Genomic DNA, 20,228 nt, shown 5'->3' with positions numbered 1-20,228 from the left:
TTGCACATCCATAAATTGTATTTTTATGATTATTTCATATCTGTACAAGTTTACTATTTCAGGCTATCTATTTATTTATTACGAGATAAATTAGTACTATATTCATACAAATAAATACTACATCACATTGATTTTCTGTGCAACAATTGGGAATTTTCTGTATCCCTTATGCGTGTAAACGAACATATTTTACATGCTATTTCTTACTCAAGGTGGCACTGTTGTTTCAGTGATAGACATGATTTACATTTGACATTGTTATTTGATGAAGAAACGTCTTGGTAGGTAGCAAGGGTAATGCATGAACAGTATATGATTATTGACATGTGGGTGTGCTACTGAAATTCTGTAAGTTGTGCATCTATTTAGACTCAATAAGTGCCTGGGAAAATGCTTACAGTATGTGTGACTTATGTGTTACGTGTAGCTCATTGTGTTTGACTGCCAGTTGCGTAACATGACATTTCAGTGTGAAAGTAATGAATCCTGTTTTAGATTTGTTGCAGGATCTCTTTGATACATGAAAAATAAAACATCAAAATATATTTTATTTTACTTTTTCTAATTTTTGAAAATATTCAAGTTATTCAAATTATCACATATGGATTATCAGATAGTGACATTATGAAAAATGTCACTATCTGATAATCCATGTGATAATTTGAATATGTAAGATTGTTTGATGAAATTTCCATGCATTTAAGGGTTAAATAAAAAGGGAAGAATTCAAATAAATTTCAGGATTGCTTCATTAAGTTTCTTTAGAAGCCACAAAAAGCTCACTGTAATGTAAAAAGACCTTTATTACACTCTGAATCCATGCGTTTAATCCTCATTGTACAACAAGAACTCTTTAATGTGTTCGTTTCATTGTCTGTAACCATAATATAACATAAATTATAGTCCTTAAAATCTATATGATTTATTTACTTGGAAACAACAAAGTTAAACTGCATGTTACCACAGAAGGATCATTGCAAAAGAATGAGGACTCTTGGGAGTTTCTGCTTAAAAAAAATCTCTTTAAAAAAATAAGATTTTAATTCTTCAAGACAAAGGTTGACACTAAAACGGGTGAGAACATATTACAGAAAAGGACTGACATGATGAAAGAAAAGATCACAGAAAAAAGATTAAATTCATCCATATATATCTGTATGCCTTTTAATAACTTTGATCCTATTCTCTCTTTTTTTTTTTTTTTTTTTTTTTAAGCAAGTCAAACTCAAAAAGACCTCCAATAGTACTCCTATAAGACAGGGGTAAAAGTCTTTGATACTTCTGCGATCAACATTCACAAGAAAAGCTACTGTAAAGTTTAAGTCTTCTATTTGGTGCAAGGTATCTTGCTAGGCTAACTGAAGAAGACATTGTAGGACAGAGAACCCAGCTATCTCCCTGAGTGACTGAGTGTAGATGTAAACGCATACTTCCAGATCTGCCCTCATGGAGGATGAATGCATGGGGCAGTTAGCGGGGCTGCGAATTACACTCCACAAAATGCATCATCAAAACTCTAAATGTTTTTTACGAAGTATTTGCACTTTGTTACAATCTTTCTCTGCCTTCACGCTTCAACTTTAAGTCAGTTAATACCAGAAAAGTGTAAAAAATAAAATAAAAAATGAACTCGATTGTTGAGTACACAGAATTAAGAAACCATGACGGGAGGTGTTAAATGTTCTGAGCTGGAGTGCTTATGAAATCCAAGGAGATGAATCCTTGGCTTGCGAGGGCCCTCAACACTAAAAATGGAAAGACTGACTATTGCACAGGGAGACATTATGATACTATATGAAGCACATAGATAAAAGTATATTATACAAACCATATAAACTCTTAGAAAATATAAAGTTTGGACAGCAGCACTGTTCCAGCAGTGCAAAAATTAATCATTAGATGAGCTTGTTAAATTTAACAGACAGGAAACTGGAGATCGATATCTATCAGTCATTCTGATCAACGTCTTTCATGCCCTGTAATTTGATATAGCTGCAGAAAAGTCATTTTTCTGCCTGGATCTGGGCACAGAGGGGCTCTGAGGTTATTGAAAAGCCCTTTGGGCTTTGCTTGGTTTTCCCATTTCTGGGCCACTCCTAAAGGTCCCATGAGACCAATCTTGATCACTAGTTTGTAGGACTTCCTAATTCAGAAGAATGTGCGGATAGATTAAACATTATTTGTCCTTCGGTTTGAATAGCAAAATATGCAGTTTTGAAAAAAAAACTAACCATAGTATTCCCTAACTCAGGGGGGTAGCTGATGGCTCTGTCAACCAATAGTTGTGCTATATGTGAACACAAATGGTGAAGGGGTGGTGGAAAAAAAAACTAAAAACTAAATCACACAGCAACACAACACTGATTCCCACATCAGACTCAAAGCATGAAGTATAGTCCGTGAATCCTCATATCCTAGATCACATCTGTGCCTCATTTCAGTGGTGTCCTAGCGACTGATAGTGAGCTCAGGTTGTCTGTTAGTTGTCTCTAAAAAAAAAAAAAAAAATAATACAGGTCCGCCCATCCGCTTTCTCCCCTGAGGCCCTGCTCCCACAGCAGCTGCTTGAGTGCTTTGCTGCACGCTCACTTAGGGGGACTTGACTTCAGAAACTCTCCCTCAAAGTGGCAATGTCTTTCAGCTGATTGTGGGGCGACAGCAAAGTCCTGCCCGCGTAAGAGGGCAATGAAAGCGTTTATTTCCCCAGTTTTTTAAGTGCTGTTTACCTGCATTTAAATCTTTCAAAATCAGCATGTTAGGTGAATTCCAAATCCAGTCCTGTCTTCCCACAATTCCACTCCAAGGGTTGGGAAGTCTTTGAAATGGCTTGAGAAAATTCTCTCATTGGTGCAATTTTCTAATCAAGTCCTCTTTCTTTCTTTCTTTCTCTCTCTACATTTATATCTTACCCTTTCTGAAGACTCTGCTTATAAATATATTTTGAAATAAATCTATTCTTCTACATACATGTGGTTTCTCTTTCAAATCAAATGAGGGGTTTCAAAATATTATCTTATATTAAACTAAGTGGCATTTGCATGGGAAAGGGAAGTAAGGATGAGGTTTTCATTAGTTTGGTTTCATCTTTTTAATTTATATGCAAAAATAAAGAGCTTGTATTTACTTTTAAATACTAAGTAGTTAGTGTTGCGTCTGTGAAAGTGTGGGTGCTCATATGGCGTTTATGACCTCAGGATGGCTCCCTGAAATGCTACAGCATTAAGAACAGGGTTGCATGTTTGCATTTGGTCCCTTTCATGGATTCGAAACTATCGCCTGCATGGCTATGCTATGGAAGCGAAGCCTCAAAGGCTTGTTTTACATATGGGGCAGGAATACATAATACATTCTGTCTTAATCCTGATGCTGTGCCACATGCCACTTGGGTTACATTCAATTCTCTTCCTAAGAGTACCAAGAAAATAGTTAAGGGAAATATCCCTCAACCCACTTTTCAAGCACTTAATGTTTTAGGAGATTTGTGCTACAGGTTTCATGGAGCACTCGTTTCAATTACATATACATCGTTTACTCCGTTTTAGTTACTATAAGTAGGTAGCATGAGTAAAAGCACACATCACCCCATGTTAGACTGCTGTCATTTAACAGCATCTCTCGTAAGAAATGTGGGCCTGAATCACCCTAATCAGGAGGGAGGTTATAGATGGAGTACTAAAGTGTAATGTGCAGGATTGTCATTGTGTTGCTGGTTTGTCTCAAGCACATATCCATCTACCTCCTATTTCCATCCCCTGTCTTTCTTTAATCCTCTCTACCTCTCTCTCATTAGCACCAGTTTGACACTTGAATGAATGTTAGCCCTCAGTGGAGTCTGGGAAAGTTATCTCGCTGCAAAATACCTCCCTGTAAAGAGCAGGGAAGTTGTAGGCCGTTTCAGGGTGAAGGAGGTGGAAAAACTCCAGCTTATCAATATGGAGGTTGCAAATAGACTTCATCATGGGCAACTTGGACACCATCTATTGTGCCAATAGAAAAACAAAAAGACAGTGAGTTAATTATTTGCTCTCCATAGTTACCTTGAGAAATATAAAAAGTGGCATGAAAAAGTATTTAAACACTTTTGCCACACTTAAAAATTAAGTAATGGCTTTACATGAAATAACAAAATATCAAACCAAGTGACATTTATATTTAAAGCACAAAACTTAAAAATGTAATAAATTGGTGGGGTTTCAAATATAAACCATGTACTGTTCAATATTAGACAACTTAATATCTAAATTGTCCATAGATCATTTGATGAACTACACCAGGTTACTCTGCTAAAAGAAATCACCTTGGCACCAGTTTCAAAGCTAATAATGAGAGAAGGGACAACCTTGTTTAGTATTTTGTTATTTAATGCAATCACATGTAAACATTTTAAGTGTGGCTGAAGTGCCCAATATAAGTGTCTAAATACTTTTTGGGGCCATTGGACACAGTACTGTGGAAAAGATTTAGGCACTAGAGAAAAATATTGTATAGTGAGGATGTCTTCAAAAATAAATAGTTTTTATTTATTATTTAACATCATAAAAGTGCTAAAAACTAAAAAAAATCTAAATCCATATTTGGTGTGAACACCTTTGCCCTCAAAACAGCACCAATTCTCCAAGGTACACCAGGATTTATTCTTGGTTGATGGCAGATAGGATTTTCCAAGCTTCTTCTATCTATTTAGTCTGTCTCAATTGCTTCGTCTCTTAATGTCATCTCAGATTGACTTTATGTTAGGCTCTGTGGGGGCCATGCCATCTGCTGCAGGGCTCCCAGTTCTATTGAATTCTATTGTATTTGCAAAAGGAATGTTTGAGAGTCTGAAAATGTATATTTCCTATTGACACACTAAAGCTGAAGACTTGTTTTTGTGAAACATCTAATGTGCCCAAGACCTTTGCACAGTACTTTTTATATTTTACCTTTGCCATTTTCTCCTCAGAGGTGCTACTTTTATGAAGACAGTGTTGCAATGCAACATAGACCTTCTCCTGAAGTTTCTGCACCTTTTGAGCATCTGTCAGCCAAGGTCGGTCTGTGAAATAAAAAAATAAAGGTAATTTCAACATCAATAAGTTCTTTTTTCTTTCATTGATCAGTGGAAGGGTAAACTCAAATGTCTGCCAATGTATACTTTAGCTAGACTGTTAGAGTTAAACATTACTTTTAATTCATGTCGCAGTTAAACTACCTGGAGACAGAAGCACAGTGGCGGTATACAGTGCCATCTCTTCTTCCGAAAGCTGTAGTCGACTCATGGTTTTACCTAGCTCAAACACAGTACTCACCAGATCATCACAACCTACAGAGGAGGGAAAAGACAGTAAGTACATAAAACACTAAGGGTAACATTAAGGGTAAAAGTAATTATTTTAGTCAAAATTTTATGACACTGAAATTTGCCCCACAAAGCTGGTAACCAAACAATTTTAGCAATAATAAATTGATCTGAACAGATTTTAATTGGCCTATTTTTGGTTTAGGTCTATATAAATAGTATATATTATATGGTTTTATCATATGATCTTAAAGCACTTTGTGTGCCATTGCTCTTCACTATTTTGGCCAATTGTACACAACTATCCAACATGCCCTTTGACATGCTACATGGTGCTAAAATAAGTGAAAGGTCTGTGGAGGAGACTCACCGAGTGCTTTAAACAGCTGTGGGGTCGCAAACTTTCCATCAAACAACATTGTGTTGTTGATGGGGTTGTAGGCCCGACACATTCGAATCAACAGCACGTCCAAGCAGCCTGGAAGACCATATAGAAGATGGACAAAGGAAAAGCAGGAGAAAAGAGGAAAAGCAGGAGAAAAGAGGGAGGCAGAAGGGAGAGACGAATGCTCCACAATGCGCGCACACACACACACACAGGAAAAAATTATTGGATTTAATTCACAAATGACAAAATGTTTTCAAATTGAGAATACATAAAAACATGCATCATAATGTGGAACAAAATGGGGAACCAACAAACAAATTTCACAAATGTATAGTGATGTCAACATTCAATTGGATGGGAATGATGGTTGTTTTAAGGAGGGGAAAAAAAAGACATGTTTTGTTTTCATTTAAATAACAAATTGGGTAAAAGGCACACCACACAATGCATAAAGGGAGGACACAAGAAGGAAGAAAGGGTGAGAGAAAACAAGAAAAGAGCCATTGTCAGAACACAGATGTGAACAAAACAACACATTCTAAAATAAAAACATAAATCCTGTATATTAAAACCATTGATACATTATTTTTTCAGAAGGGTTTAATATAGATAAAAAGCCATATATAAATGGACACTTAAATGGATAATTAACATGTTGTTTCAAACCAGTATGACTTACTTTCTTCCATGTAACACAAAAGAGATGTTAAGTAGAATTGTAGGGCATAACAGACCCAAGTCACCATTCATTACATATTTTTTTTCTCCATAAAATGAAAGTAAATGGTGACAAAGGTTCATATTCTGTCTAACATCTCTTCATATGTTCCATGGAAGAAAGGGAGTCATAAGTGTTCAGAACAACATGATTGTGAGTAAATGATTTCAGAAGTTTTATTTTTGGGTAAACTATCCTTTTAAGTGTATTTACTACAAAGGCATTCACTTTTGTGTATTACAGTAACTCCTGATTTGGTTGCTCTCTTTTACAGAAGTGAGGCTGACCTGCTTTGAGAAGGACTATCTGGTCATTTTGACACAGATCCATGAATCCAGAGATACGCTTGGCAAACTCAACCACGTACTGGATGGCGTTAGTGATGTGCACGGCACACTGCTCCCAAAGCATCTCTATCGGCTTGGATGGAAAAAAAAAAAAAAAAACACAAAAACAAAACAAACATCTGTTAGACTTTTCAACTCATATTATAATTGCAATAATGATGTCAAATTATGCACATTTTATTGACGTACTTTATAATCCACTTTTAATTGTATTCTGTACGATTCATTAGAGAGGAATGTATGGGTGGGTAATTGGTTAGATCACATTGGATGTATCACACAACTAGGTAGATCATTACGCCTTGTTTAAAGATAAAAGAAAGTATGATGCATTTCATTGGTAGTTGACAGATACCTTGTTTTGGTAGGCGCGTATCTCTTCGGGCGTGTAGAGGGTCCAAGCGAATCTCTTCAGCTCTTCTGTGCTGTACTGACTCGTCTCGATGTGGGATTTCACCACATTCTGTGTGATCCGTTCTACAGGAAACATACATTTGCACAATATGATCAGGCACATTGTCTTCACTTAAAGTTCTTGAACTCACTTTTGAAAAGATCAGCAATGCTAATCACCAGCATGTTGAATATGGATGCTCGTCTGCAGCATTGGAAGCTGGTGTGCCCTCCAGGCCTCCTGACTAGCTTAACAAGCTTCACCATTTAGTTGCCAGTTGCCAATTACTTGCCAGCATTTATTTTGAAAGTGAACCAGGTAGACCAGCACCCACCCTTTTTACCAATGAATGTCCATTACTTTCCATGGTTTTTACAATTTGTGATTTCTGGAAATCAATTTTTAAAAAATCTTTTGATTCAGCGATTTGCTAATGAATCATTCAGACCAAATCAGACAATACTTTGGCTTGCAAGCAAGTTTTACTTTACACAAGCTCTTACCAAGAGCAATATGTAGGTGATTAAATATTTTGGAGCACAGTGTAACAAGAAAAATGTATCTTCACTACAGAGATGTCCATGATTTTGTTAATTTCCATTACATTTTGTGTATGTTTGAAACTAACCAATTTCCATCAAGGAACAGCCTTCAGATGGGATAAGCAATGAGCGAGAGAAGAGTCCTGAGTCGTACTCATGTTTGATGTGCATTGTGTCACCAAACTCCTGTCTATTACACTCAGGGGAACTCTGGGAAGATGAACTGCTCCCTCCGCTGCCCCCCAGCAGCTCCAGGCTGCAGTAGTCTCCGGCTTCCTCCGGTGTGAGTGGCAGATCAAACAGCAGGCCATCTGGTAGTGTGGTAATGTCATCTAAGTCGCTAAGGGTGGTGCTGGAGCCCCGACTGTAGGCCCGGCCATGATTGCTGCCATTCTCCCCAGCATCATCACTGATGTGGCCAGGTACATTGCTGCCCAGGCCCCCAGCTCGCTCCTGGGACTGCTGGTGCTTCTGAACCTCAGCATAGAGACTGTCACGCTGCTTTTTTGACATGCGACCAAACTTCACAGCTGCAATGAAAAGGAGGGTGTTAACAGAAATAAGAATGTTAGATACAATGTGGGAGACTGAAAATTAAACTAAATTCATGGCTGGCTGTGTTTCGTTGGGCCTGTGCCACTTTTTATATTCACACGGAGACCACAGCTGCATTTAATGGGACCCAAAGAGACTAGACTTCTGATAGAGGATGTTTGCTCTTGGGTAAGACCAGACTCACCATCACGGCTCATGCCCAGTGCCAGACATTTCTGCAGTCGGCAGTGCTGGCAGCGGTTGCGGTTGGTTCGGTCAATAAGGCAGTTCCTCTGCCTCGAGCAGGAGTATATTGCATTGTTCTGCTGACTTCGACGAAAGAAGCCCTTAATGATTGAAAAAGGAAGGAAAACAAAAAGGTAAAAAAAGGTGGCTTCATTTCCAAAGCTGGGCTTTCTATTTGTTGTAAAATTAATTATGGATTAAATATTAGACAGGTTTACCACACCTTTTGACCACATTTTTCTAGTTGTTTGTGATTACTGAATAAGGATTATTGAAATAATTTGATAGAGATTGTACTCACAATGAGCAATTTCTAGCCGATTAAATATCTTAAGAGCTGGGCATAACTAAAATAATTTGATTCACTATTATTCAGCTATTTCAGACTATAAGAATGTATTAATTTCAATTACTTTTTCCAGTCCTAAAAAAATAATAAAAAAAAAACATTTCCCATGACCATAGGAACCCTGATTATATTAAAAATAAATTAGAATTTTTAAATCACATGACCAAGCTCAATTTCATAATGTTTTTAATTAATTTCCTTTGTCCTTTAATAAATGGAAAGTAAAATTGTAATGCTGAAAGTTTAAAGCTTCACGCGTGTAATTACTAAGACCATCCCAAATGGAAATGGTGGAGTTACGGAAAATTGCTTGGACCACCATTATAAATCTTAATTCTAATGCCTCATTGTATTCATTTTATTATTGCCATATTAACATTTTGTCATTAATTAAAAAAAAGAGAGAAAAACTCTGGGATTTTTAATTGTTCAATCCATGATGGTACACAGCATGGTTCAACACAATTATTAGGCAAGTGAGTATTCTGATCTTATCATTATTTCCATGCAAATTTTCCAAAACCAAACCATATAAACTTGAATGCATATTGGATTCAATAATTTTCAGGTGATATATATTTGTGTAATGAGGGAGGGGTGTAGCGAAAGTGACTAACACCTTATATCAAGGTGTACATAATTATTAGGCAGCTTCATTACCTCAGGTAAAATGGGCCAAAAAAGAAATTTAATTGGAAATGCCTTTCAGATGGATATAACACTATTGAAATAGCTAAACTATTGATGCATGGCAACCGGACAATCAAACGTTTTATTGCGAAGTTAACTGGGGCACAAAAAAACAAATGGAGAATTAAAAGGCACAAATAACAGGTGAAGCGTGAATTATCCTCCAGTGCCACCATATTCCAGAACTGCAACCTTCCTGGAGTGTCCAGACATACGAGGTATCAAGTGCTCAGTGACATGGCCAAGGTCAAGAAGGCTGAAACACAACCACCACTGAATAAGATTCACAAGATGAAGCGTCAAGATTGGGCAAATAAATATCTGAAGACAGATTTTTCAACAGTTTTATGGACGGATGTAATGAGTGACTCTTGATGGACGGGCCCGTGGCTGGATCACTAATGGACCACTTCGAGTCAGGTGCCAGCAAGGTGGAGGAGGGGTGCTGGTGTGGGCTGCTATCATTAAGGATGAGGTAGTTGGACCTTTTAGAGTTGAAGATGGACTGAAACTCAACTCCCAAACCAACTGCCAGTTTCTGGAAAGTACTTTTTTCAAGCAGTGGTACAGGAAGAAGTCCTAAGCATTCAAGAAGGCCATGATCTTTCTGCAGGACAATGCTCCATCACATGCATCCAAGTACTCCACTGATTGGCTAGCCAGCAAGGGCCTCAAAGATGCCCAAATAATGACGTGGCCCCATTCCTCATCTGACTTAAATCCTATTGAGATCTTGTGAGCCGCTTCTCAAACATGAGGTTTACAGTGAGGGAAGACAATACACCTCTTTGAACAGCATTTGGGAGGCTGTGGTTGCTGCTTCAGCAAAAGCTGATCGTGAACAGATCAAGAAACTGACAGATTCCATGGATGGAAGGCTCATGGCAGTTATTGAAAAGAAGGGTGGCTATATTGGTCACTGAATAATTTTGAAAGGCCAAAAATTTTAACTAATTGTCATTTTGTGTTACTTATTTGTTGCGATCACTTAAAAATTGAGAACAATTGAGTTGGCAGAATTATTTTTGTAATTTAGTTGCCTAATAATTGTGCACACTAATAGTTGCCTAATAAATGTGTGCACACACACACACACACACACACACACACACACACACACACACACACACACACACACACACACACACACACACACACACACACACACCTAAAGGATTATTAGGAACACCATACTAATACTGTGTTTGACCCCCTTTCGCCTTCAGAACTGCCTTAATTCTACGTGGCATTGATTCAACAAGGTGCTGAAAGCATTCTTTAGAAATGTTGATAGGCCCATATTGATAGGATAGCATCTTGCAGTTGATGGAGATTTGTGGGATGCACATCCAGGGCACGAAGCTCCCGTTCCACCACATCCCAAAGATGCTCTATTGGGTTGAGATCTGGTGACTGTGGGGGCCATTTTAGTACAGTGAACTCATTGTCATGTTCAAGAAACCAATTTGAAATGATTCGAGCTTTGTGACATGGTGCATTATCCTGCTGGAAGTAGCCATCAGAGGATGGGTACATGGTGGCCATAAAGGGATGGACATGGTCAGAAACAATGCTCAGGTAGGCCGTGGCATTTAAACAATGCCCAATTGGCACTAAGGGGCCTAAAGTGTGCCAAGAAAACATCCCCCACACCATTACACCACCACCACCAGCCCGCACAGTGGTAACAAGGCATGATGGATCCATGTTCTCATTCTGTTTATGCCAAATTCTGACTCTACCATCTGAATGTCTCAACAGAAATCAAGACTCATCAGACCAGGCAACATTTTTCCAGTCTTCAACTGTCCAATTTTGGTGAGCTCTTGCAAATTGTAGCCTCTTTTTCCTATTTGTAGTGGAGATTAGTGGTACCTGGTGGGGTCTTCTGCTGTTGTAGCCCATCCGCCTCAAGGTTGTGCGTGTTGTGGCTTCACAAATGCTTTGCTGCATACCTCGGTTGTAACGAGTTGTTATTTCAGGCAAAGTTGCTCTTCTATCAGCTTGAATCAGTCGGCCCATTCTCCTCTGACCTCTAGCATCAACAAGGCATTTTCGCCCACAGGACTGCCGCATACTGGATGTTTTTCCCTTTTCACACCATTCTTTGTAAACCCTAGAAATGATTGTGCGTGAAAATCCCAGTAACTGAGCAGATTGTGAAATACTCAGACCGGCCCGTCTGGCACCAACAACCATGCCACGCTCAAAATTGCTTAAATCAACTTTCTTTCCCATTCTGACATTCAGTTTGGAGTTCAGGAGATTGTCTTGACCAGGACCACACCCCTAAATGCATTGAAGCAACTGCCATGTGATTGGTTGATTAGATAATTGCATTAATGAGAAACTGAACAGGTGTTCCTAATAATCCTTTAGGTGAGTGTATATATATATATATATTCCCCTGAGAAAGACAAAACTCACTTTACCTTTGTTATACATTCAGGTTTGAGGTTCAATTACATTGTGTTTGTTCAACAATACAATTAATCCTGAAGAATACAATTTGCCTAATAACTGTGCATGCAGTGTAGACTGGCAAACAAGATTTTAGGGCACAGAGATTGAAACACTAGCTCAGCTCTGGCACACACTCGCCCTGTTGTCAACAACAAGCAGCTGAGATTTCTGATTGGTCAGAGGGCCGATCAGATAAAGGGCTTGTATTGTTTACTGTTTCAGGGGAACGGTTTCATCGGGGTGTAACAGTGTTCAGCCTTATCATAACCTTAATGAAACTAATTTTCTTGTTACTCATTTATACTTTAATACCGTTTATTCTTTTTATTTAATTTACTCAAGCAATTGGAACTTTTACCAAGATAAAAGTATTAGATCTCCTTAAGGGATAGTTCACCCAAAAAATGCAATTTTATCACCATTTACTCACCCTCATGTTGTTCCAAACCCACATAGCAAATTTTAGGCGGCATGACAGTCTAACCTGCAGTACACATTCACTTTCATTGCATTTTTGTTTATTACAAAAAAAGTGAAATTCTGCCTAAAATCACCTTTTGGGATCCAGGTTTGGAACAACATGAGGGTGAGTAAATGATTACAGAATTTTCATTTTTGGGTGAAGGAGGGAAAATGCTATGACTTGATAAAGATGATTACCTTGCAGCCCTCACATGTGATCACCCCATAATGGATGCCTGATGACTTGTCCCCGCAAATCTTGCATGGGATTACTTCAATTTGAGCTGAGAGAGAGAGAGAGAAAATTTGGTGAACATTAGCTAGAGTTTGACATGCTTATCCAGCACCTCTCATATGCAGCCTATAGAACAGTTCTGGCTCAGTAACAAAGCACTGAAAGCTATCTGCTATCTACGTTACACTTCTAAAGTGATCCACAGCACTGTTCTTTGTTTGACCCATTGATCTCTGAGCAAATGTTCAATAAAATAAGAGAAATATAGGCCGGCGTAGAGCCTGAAGGTCTGACACTCACAGGGAAGTGGAAACTTTGCTAGTGTCATATTCTTTCAACTGTAACAATACACAGCTCATGCACAATGAGCAGGGTTAAACGCTAGAAACCGCATTCAAAGACTGAAAGCTTTGCCCTACTCAGGATGACATAATAAAACAAGGCTTTGGAGTACAGAATAAAAAACAGCTTTTTAAACAAAGTCAGCTCTCTGCTTGGCTGAGTTGCGTTCAAATTAAGCGGATTGTCATACACTGTTGGAGAATTATTAAAAGCTTCAGGCTAATGAATAGAGTCTTTGTTGCTTCAAAATGATGAAAATGAAGAAAAACACAAACAGGGCCTTGAAACAAAACAAAAACAACAACATACACATATCCACTGTGCAGGTTAGTCCCCTATATCCCAGGAACAAGCTGATCTTTTCATTATGCCGCTTAAGTAGGAGTGCCTTCCTTGAATAGCAGGTCAATAGCATTAGCTGCTGAGGGCTCCAAGGTTATGAAGTTTCATTCTCACTAAAACTATAGCATACAAGTCAGGTAAAGCTACAGGTAACATAATGTCTCTAATGGCTCTACAAAAAGGCTATTTGCAGTGTGTAGGATCCCCCCGACAGTGTTAATATGTTTTGTGCAGTGACGCAATACCTTAGGTAACAGTTAATGTGTTGTGACAGAGAATCAGCCATTCAGAAATAATGGCAGACTCACACCTCAGCATCAATGTTAGTTGATGCATGCACCACATGCGAGCAATGGAGGACGTGCAGGGGAAAAGAGATGGGGGGGGGGGGGTGAATGAAGAGAGCCATGTCTGCCTGATGTTTCCAGAATGCTTAAGCATGTTCGATAAACACAAGCTCAAGCGGCACTCTCTGGTGACTGAGGCTAACATCCTGCAAAACATCTCCCTTTGTGTTCCACAGAAGAAATAATGTCATAGGTTTAGATGGAACAATATGAGTAAATGACCAAATTTGAATTTGAAGACAAAATGTCCTTTTAAAAATAATTAAATGTAATTAAAAGTGTCGTTTTTTATTCTGCAAAATGTCCTGCACATTTAAAGAGTTAAAATTACTAAATGGAACATATTCTATCTTTTTCTTTCCATCTACCCCATTCAGAGCCCCTGGCCCCCACCCTCCCTGTGTTATATAACTGCTGTCTGGCTACATTCCACGAACACACTCATTCAGAGGAGGTCACCCTAGCAACGCAATGACGAGCATTCCTCCATCCCATCCCTCACACTTTCCCATTGGCTCGTGAGAGCATAGCTTGTATTCTAACTCGTCAGCTCACGCTTCTTACCTGCATAGCACGGTCAGGCTATGTGGCTGAGCTGTTCTACTGACATACTTTTGATTTGAGGGAGGAGCTTGTGTGGAAGCCTTGCAAGGGCAGTAATCTGATTAGATTTTTCTTTTTTCCCCTGCTGATGACATGTTTAAGGTGGCACCGCAAAATCAAAGACCATCATCTTATCAGGGCAACTTGTGATTTAGGCAAACATTTTCAGGCAAATCCAAGGCCTCTAAAAGTAACTGCAATTAACTTTTTACTAGATCAAAAGGTTTATTCACATACATTTCATGCAAAGCCAGAGGCCAAATTTGAAATATCTACAGTACACTCAAAAGGGGCCCTGTAACTTACACTTGCCCTCAACATGTGGCAGCTTGTCAAGAATTCGAGCACAGTCCCAGCTGTCTCGAAATACTCACATAAAACTATTTTTAATCTAGGCTCCTGTGCATGCTGATAGGAGGTTGAATTGTAACAAGCCTTGGTTAAACGGTATTATCATGCTATATGTCAAATATACAGTCTATTATATACACAAGCATTCATGGCAAAAAACAAAAGATGAAATGTAGTTATCTTTTACTACATTCATAATGTGAATATCACACTGTAAATCACAGTCACATTGCACAGACTACATAAAGAAGTGTGACTTATCAAACATTTAAGCCAACAGTTATAAAAGCTTTTAGCATGACATAATTTAACTGTTACCATTCAATAAATGAACATTGGGAGCACATATATCATTGACTAATAATTAGAGGACCAAAGTGCCTTGTCAGGTGCCTCTTCAGGAATCATCAGTAGCAATCTCAAAAAAGTTCATCTCCTTCTAATATATCTTTTTAATGACCATTATTCCTAATATAACTTGCCAAATTCCAATGAAAACATATAGCTGAATCAAAGGTATATCAAACAACTCTTGTCTGATAAGCAGGCTCAAGCATTGCCATAGAGGCCGTGGGCAAATGCAATCAGGTTGCCGAAAACTAATTAAGAGGAGATTTATTAGCGTGCTATGTTTATCAGGCAAGCTGGGGTTAGTAATCTACCTCTCCTTATCTCCTCTCACTGGGCCACTCTATGTCAGTTAGTCAATGTGTCAGTCCATCAAACACCAGTCGGCAGTTTCATTAAATACTGCTGGGAAAAACCCATCATAACACAAGAGACTTTGCCCTCTTATCTCACCTAATCAAACAACTTTGTCCGGCAACGTCCAAAGGTCCTGTTTACCTTACACCTCGTATTTGCATAACACAATGCAGCGCTAAGCTAAATTGCATGAGATTTGTGTGAGCAGTCCATATTAAGGCAATTTCTGAGCCTGCTCCGAGTCCTTATTAGCAAGTTTGTTTTGATACCGCTTACAAACAGGGTGCCATTTTCAGCCGCATGTGCAGACATGATTTTTCTAAGCAGTTTTGTGGTTAGTAATAATGTTTTTGCTGTCCCTTCCAACTTAAGCGTGACCTACCTACATTGAGTAAGGTGAGATGGTGGAATGACACCGTGAGGCTCTAGTTAAATATGCACAGAGGGATTGAGTAATTCTTTGGTATAAGTAACAACACCAAGCTAAAAAACATGAGCTGATAGATAGTGTAGGTGGCTTTTGATGGGCATTAATTGTCTTCATGCCTGCTGGAAATAAACAACAGTAAGAGACAAAGTAATTTCACCACAAAAAAAGTGACCTTCCCCCCCCTTGTGTTTTTTACAAATTCAACCTAAAATCAACAACAACATCTATTTGAAAGAGGACTGATTTAAGTTAAAACTGTAGTTTGCTAAAAAAAAAGAAAGAGGAACATTTTGTTCACTCTGTTCAACATCACATTTCAAGGCTGGGTTTCATTTAAGACCTATTAACCATAGAAAAGTCACCAAAACAAGGCAACACACCTTAGGAGTGCAACAAAAAGTAATTTTAGCTTATGCCTTATTTACTTTAAATCAAAAAACTTCAACTGTTATTTAAAAAGATCTCTCAAGTCCCAATAGTTCAAAAGGCTGACCACATTCTCCCACTGCCTGAGCTTAAGTTGTTAAATGAATGGAAACTTCATGGGCAGGTGTCAAAGTGCCATTGCATTAAGCTGCTCAGCATTCATTTATAAACTGTTCATTGGCTAAGCCTAGTCTTCAAAACCTGTACCTGCTGAGCATATAGGCTACAGCATTCTACCAATCAAACACTGCCTTTCCTCAAGATGATAAAGTCTTACAAAATGTTCAAAGGCTCATTCAGTTTAATTTTGCCATGTCTCTCGCAGAGTAGTTTTAAATAGGATGTGTACTCTGATGGCACAGGCTTTCAAACAAGTATTCACGTGCTCTTGCAAGCCTGATCATGGAATTTAAAAGAATCGTCTGTCTAGTACTTAGAATGTCACCATTGAGCACATTCTAGTTATTTCAGTGTTGAAACTCAAACAAATTTTTTGATTTTTGTATTTTTAACGTTCTAATGGTCAAAGAATAAACATAACAACTAACTACAGAATATCACCGAAGACTTTCTAGCAAATCAGTCCACTGGCGGCCATTTTTGGAACGCTCTCGGGCACCAATTTTCTATGTAAACAAGAGCATACAAGAGCGGCTCCTATCTACTTGAATGGGGAAGGACAAAAAACTCCAAAACAGTTGGTCAAGATAACTATCAAAGAACAAATAAGCAGTAAAATCTGACTGGAATCATAAATTGTGCTTCTATACCTCAGATTACGCAACAAATCAAACGTAATTTTCCCAGTTTGTATATCGCATGCGCGTTCTCAAAATGATAGACAGGCAATGTCTGTATCCAAACAAAAAAAGGATAGTCTCTTTTACCTGCACGTTATTATACTTCTTTTTAAAGATTTGCTCTTTTTCCTCACACAGCTTCTTAGACTCTTTAACACTTTAAAGGATTAAACACTTGTAGTTACGCCTTCGCACCAAAGGAGATACTGTTTCCTACATACAGCTTTTCAGGTTAAACATCAGTATTTTCACTGCCATCACACGGTTTGGCATGCAGAGATTAAAACGGTAAAGTTACAAGATACTAACAAGTAATAAACTCAGCGTAAAATTGACTAGATATCGCCCTGACCTCTCAATGCTGTAACATGCTGTGAAACTAATCAGTAGTAATCCTCAATGACATAAGTAGGTCAATGGAGCAGAAAGACTATCATACCGGCGGCCATGCGGAGATGAAAAACATCAACACGCACATTGCAATGCAACTGACATTCAGCAGGTCTCCCCAAACTTACTGATAAGATTTATCACAAGTTCAACATGGCGGTTTAGAGTTTATAGCTTCGTGATCACAGGATATATGCAAATCAACTCTTGCGCATGACCGTAAATGGAGTATTTGTATTTTACACTCAGGTTATCATACAGTTAATAGTAATTAATGAAAGCAGTGATTGTAATATTTTACCCAACACGTTGCTTTATTCTTACATAATGGGGTTCGCTTAGCGGCAGTTAACAGTAATTACAGTAAGACCATTGACGCTCATCGCTTCCCTTTCACGCTTGCAAGAGAGACACATATACAAATATGCTAAGTTTATGGTTTCCCGAAGCCTACTGATTAGTTTCATTATGTTTGACTTGTGAGAAAACCTCACATCAACAAAAACACATGACATATGTTACAAACAAACAACGGTTGCAAATTATCAGTTATTTATGCGTGCTCGCGCTTTACTTTGTTCAAGACTTTGCACTGTACGTGCAACAAAATATCAGTTATATAACAATTTGTTGAAATTATTATAAATTAATGTTTTGAATTTAGTTTTTTCTTTAACTTACCTCTCATTGTGACGCTGTATTATCTGCCAATAATAATGTAACTCCTGCACATCTGAACAACACCGAAAGTTAAAAAAATAAATCGCGTGAAATTTTAAAACTCCAAAAAAGGAGTGGTTGTTAGCAAATAAAATAACTAAACCTGATAAATGATTGCACAAGCTACTTGTCCTCTAAACAAACTAGCCATTCAGAGTAAATGTCGCACCATCATATAGATACTTTTTCGCTGCATGTACTCTATGCAATAAAATTATGCACTCCGCTCTCTCTCATTCCCTCTCTTCGTGTCTGTGCTTCTGAAGTATAACCTACTTTCGGCGCGTGGACTCTCACATGATCTAGCTCCAGTGGCCCGCCTCGTACCCTCAGGCAGCGGTGCGTGCACGCGCACACGACTACGCGCTTTAAGGAGGATCCGTGCGCCAGAGTGTGAGCGCGCGTGGGAAAGTGTGGCAGTGTCACCAAAACATTATATCGTGGGAATATCTCGCGACCCCGCGGTTCTTGCGGATGCGATTGTTTGCGATAACAGCATACAGTAGCAACTCTTGAAAAAAGAAGAAAAAACAATGTCATTATGTTCCTTCCTCATAGAGTCAATCAATGACTGTTATTGAGGCTCTTGCTAAATGTTTGGTATAGAACTAAATAATTAGAACATTGAAAAAACATGGCCAAAAACGGTCAGTTAAGTTTTTTAAGATTTTAAACAGACCTGCATAGTTATACATTTAGTATTATTTGTATTTTTTTGTGCTTTTACTTTAGTATGTGTTTTATTATTACACAGTCTATAAAAACATAGTTTAATAAGAAATGTTATAATAGGCTGATAAATCTGTGTAACATTATTATTGTGCATATTGAGCATTTTGACTAAATCACACACACACAAAGAATATGTATAGTTATTTTTAATACACAAAGTCAAATGGTAATTTAAAATTGACAAAGGCAGACTGCATCCAATTTTAAATCAGAAATGCATGCATACTATGATGCCAAATCAATACACGATTTAAACAAGAGCTATATGGGTTTATACCTTAAACCCTTTACTTAGAACATGTGTCAAGAAATGATCTCATGTTGGCCTTTGTGAATTGATGCATAGTGAAATGTTTGGCATATGGGTAGTAGAAATGAAATGCTTTTGGCAAGTTCAGAGTGTGACATGCCATACTCCATCTAAATCCATGAATGTTTTTTTATTTTAATATGTTCTTCAAGGTTCACTTATTCATTTTTTCTCACCTTTTTCTCCCTAATTTGAAATTCCCAATGTGCTCTAAGTCCTCGTGGTGGCGTTGTGACTCACCTCAATCTGGGTGGCGGAGGACGAATTTCAGTTGCCTTCGCATCTGTGACGTCAAACTCATCTTATAACGTGGCTTGTTGAGCAAGTTACCGCGGATGACCTAGCACGTTTGGAGGCTTCACACTATTCTCCGCGGCAACCACGCACAACTCACCACGTGCCCCACCAAGAGCGAACCACATTATAGTGACAACAAAGAGGTTACCCCATGTGACTCTACCATCCGGGCCAATTTGTTTGCTTAGGAGACCTGGCTGTAGTCACTCAGCACACCCTGGATTTTAACTCACGACTCCAGATGAGGTTGTCAGCATCTTTACTCGCTGAGTTACCCAGGCCAACTCTTAAGGTTCACTTCTAATATATTTGTAAAGCATAATATTTTTCCACCCTTATTTTAACCCTCTGTCAGAAACACTTGTGCCGATTCTCCTTGAAGTCTTGAAAGTAAACGCCCACTGTTGATTGGCTCTCTGCTCTTGTTCAACCTGCTCTGCTCACCACTGCTGGGTGAGCTATGGAAGTGAAAAGTAAATTAGATGTTGATGTGTTGTTGTGGAGGTGTTCAGATGCAAATGGCTATCATAGTGTGACATCACAATGTGGAAGAAGTAGAGAATGAGTCGTTTTGGCAGCTTGGTTAAAAAAAAAAAAAAAATGCTATTTTTGCAGTGAGGATGAAGTTTTGAGTTCTGACACGTACAGTAAACGTTTTATTGTACGATGACCTCTTCTATGTCAAAAGATCAAGGACAATCTGATTCCTTATGTCATGACCCCTTTAAACACTTCTGACTGTAACGATCTAGACACAAAACAGGCAGAGACGATGACGAAGTGGAGA

At 38.4% G+C, this 20,228-nt stretch overlaps 1 protein-coding gene across 1 annotated transcript; it reads right to left on the bottom strand.

Moving 5' to 3' along the window:
• Window positions 1–1,182: 1,182 nt before the first annotated feature.
• rorca (RAR-related orphan receptor C a) lies at window positions 1,183–18,387 on the bottom strand. The gene is made up of 10 exons (XM_052094452.1): window positions 18,064–18,387; window positions 12,610–12,695; window positions 8,407–8,548; window positions 7,754–8,197; window positions 7,087–7,208; window positions 6,672–6,804; window positions 5,649–5,756; window positions 5,192–5,302; window positions 4,923–5,035; window positions 1,183–3,977 (listed from the first exon to the last, which is right to left on the bottom strand). Exons 1-10 carry the CDS (start codon window positions 18,068–18,070, stop codon window positions 3,816–3,818), a joined length of 1,428 nt encoding a protein of 475 aa, XP_051950412.1. The 5' UTR covers window positions 18,071–18,387; the 3' UTR covers window positions 1,183–3,815.
• Between the last annotated feature and the right edge of the window lie 1,841 nt (window positions 18,388–20,228).

This window comes from Xyrauchen texanus, chromosome 27, assembly GCF_025860055.1.
Source record: "Xyrauchen texanus isolate HMW12.3.18 chromosome 27, RBS_HiC_50CHRs, whole genome shotgun sequence".
In the NCBI taxonomy this organism is placed as follows: Eukaryota; Metazoa; Chordata; class Actinopteri; order Cypriniformes; family Catostomidae; genus Xyrauchen; species Xyrauchen texanus.
Note: the sequence above shows the minus strand (reverse complement) of the source record. Positions and strands in the feature narration are given on the sequence as shown.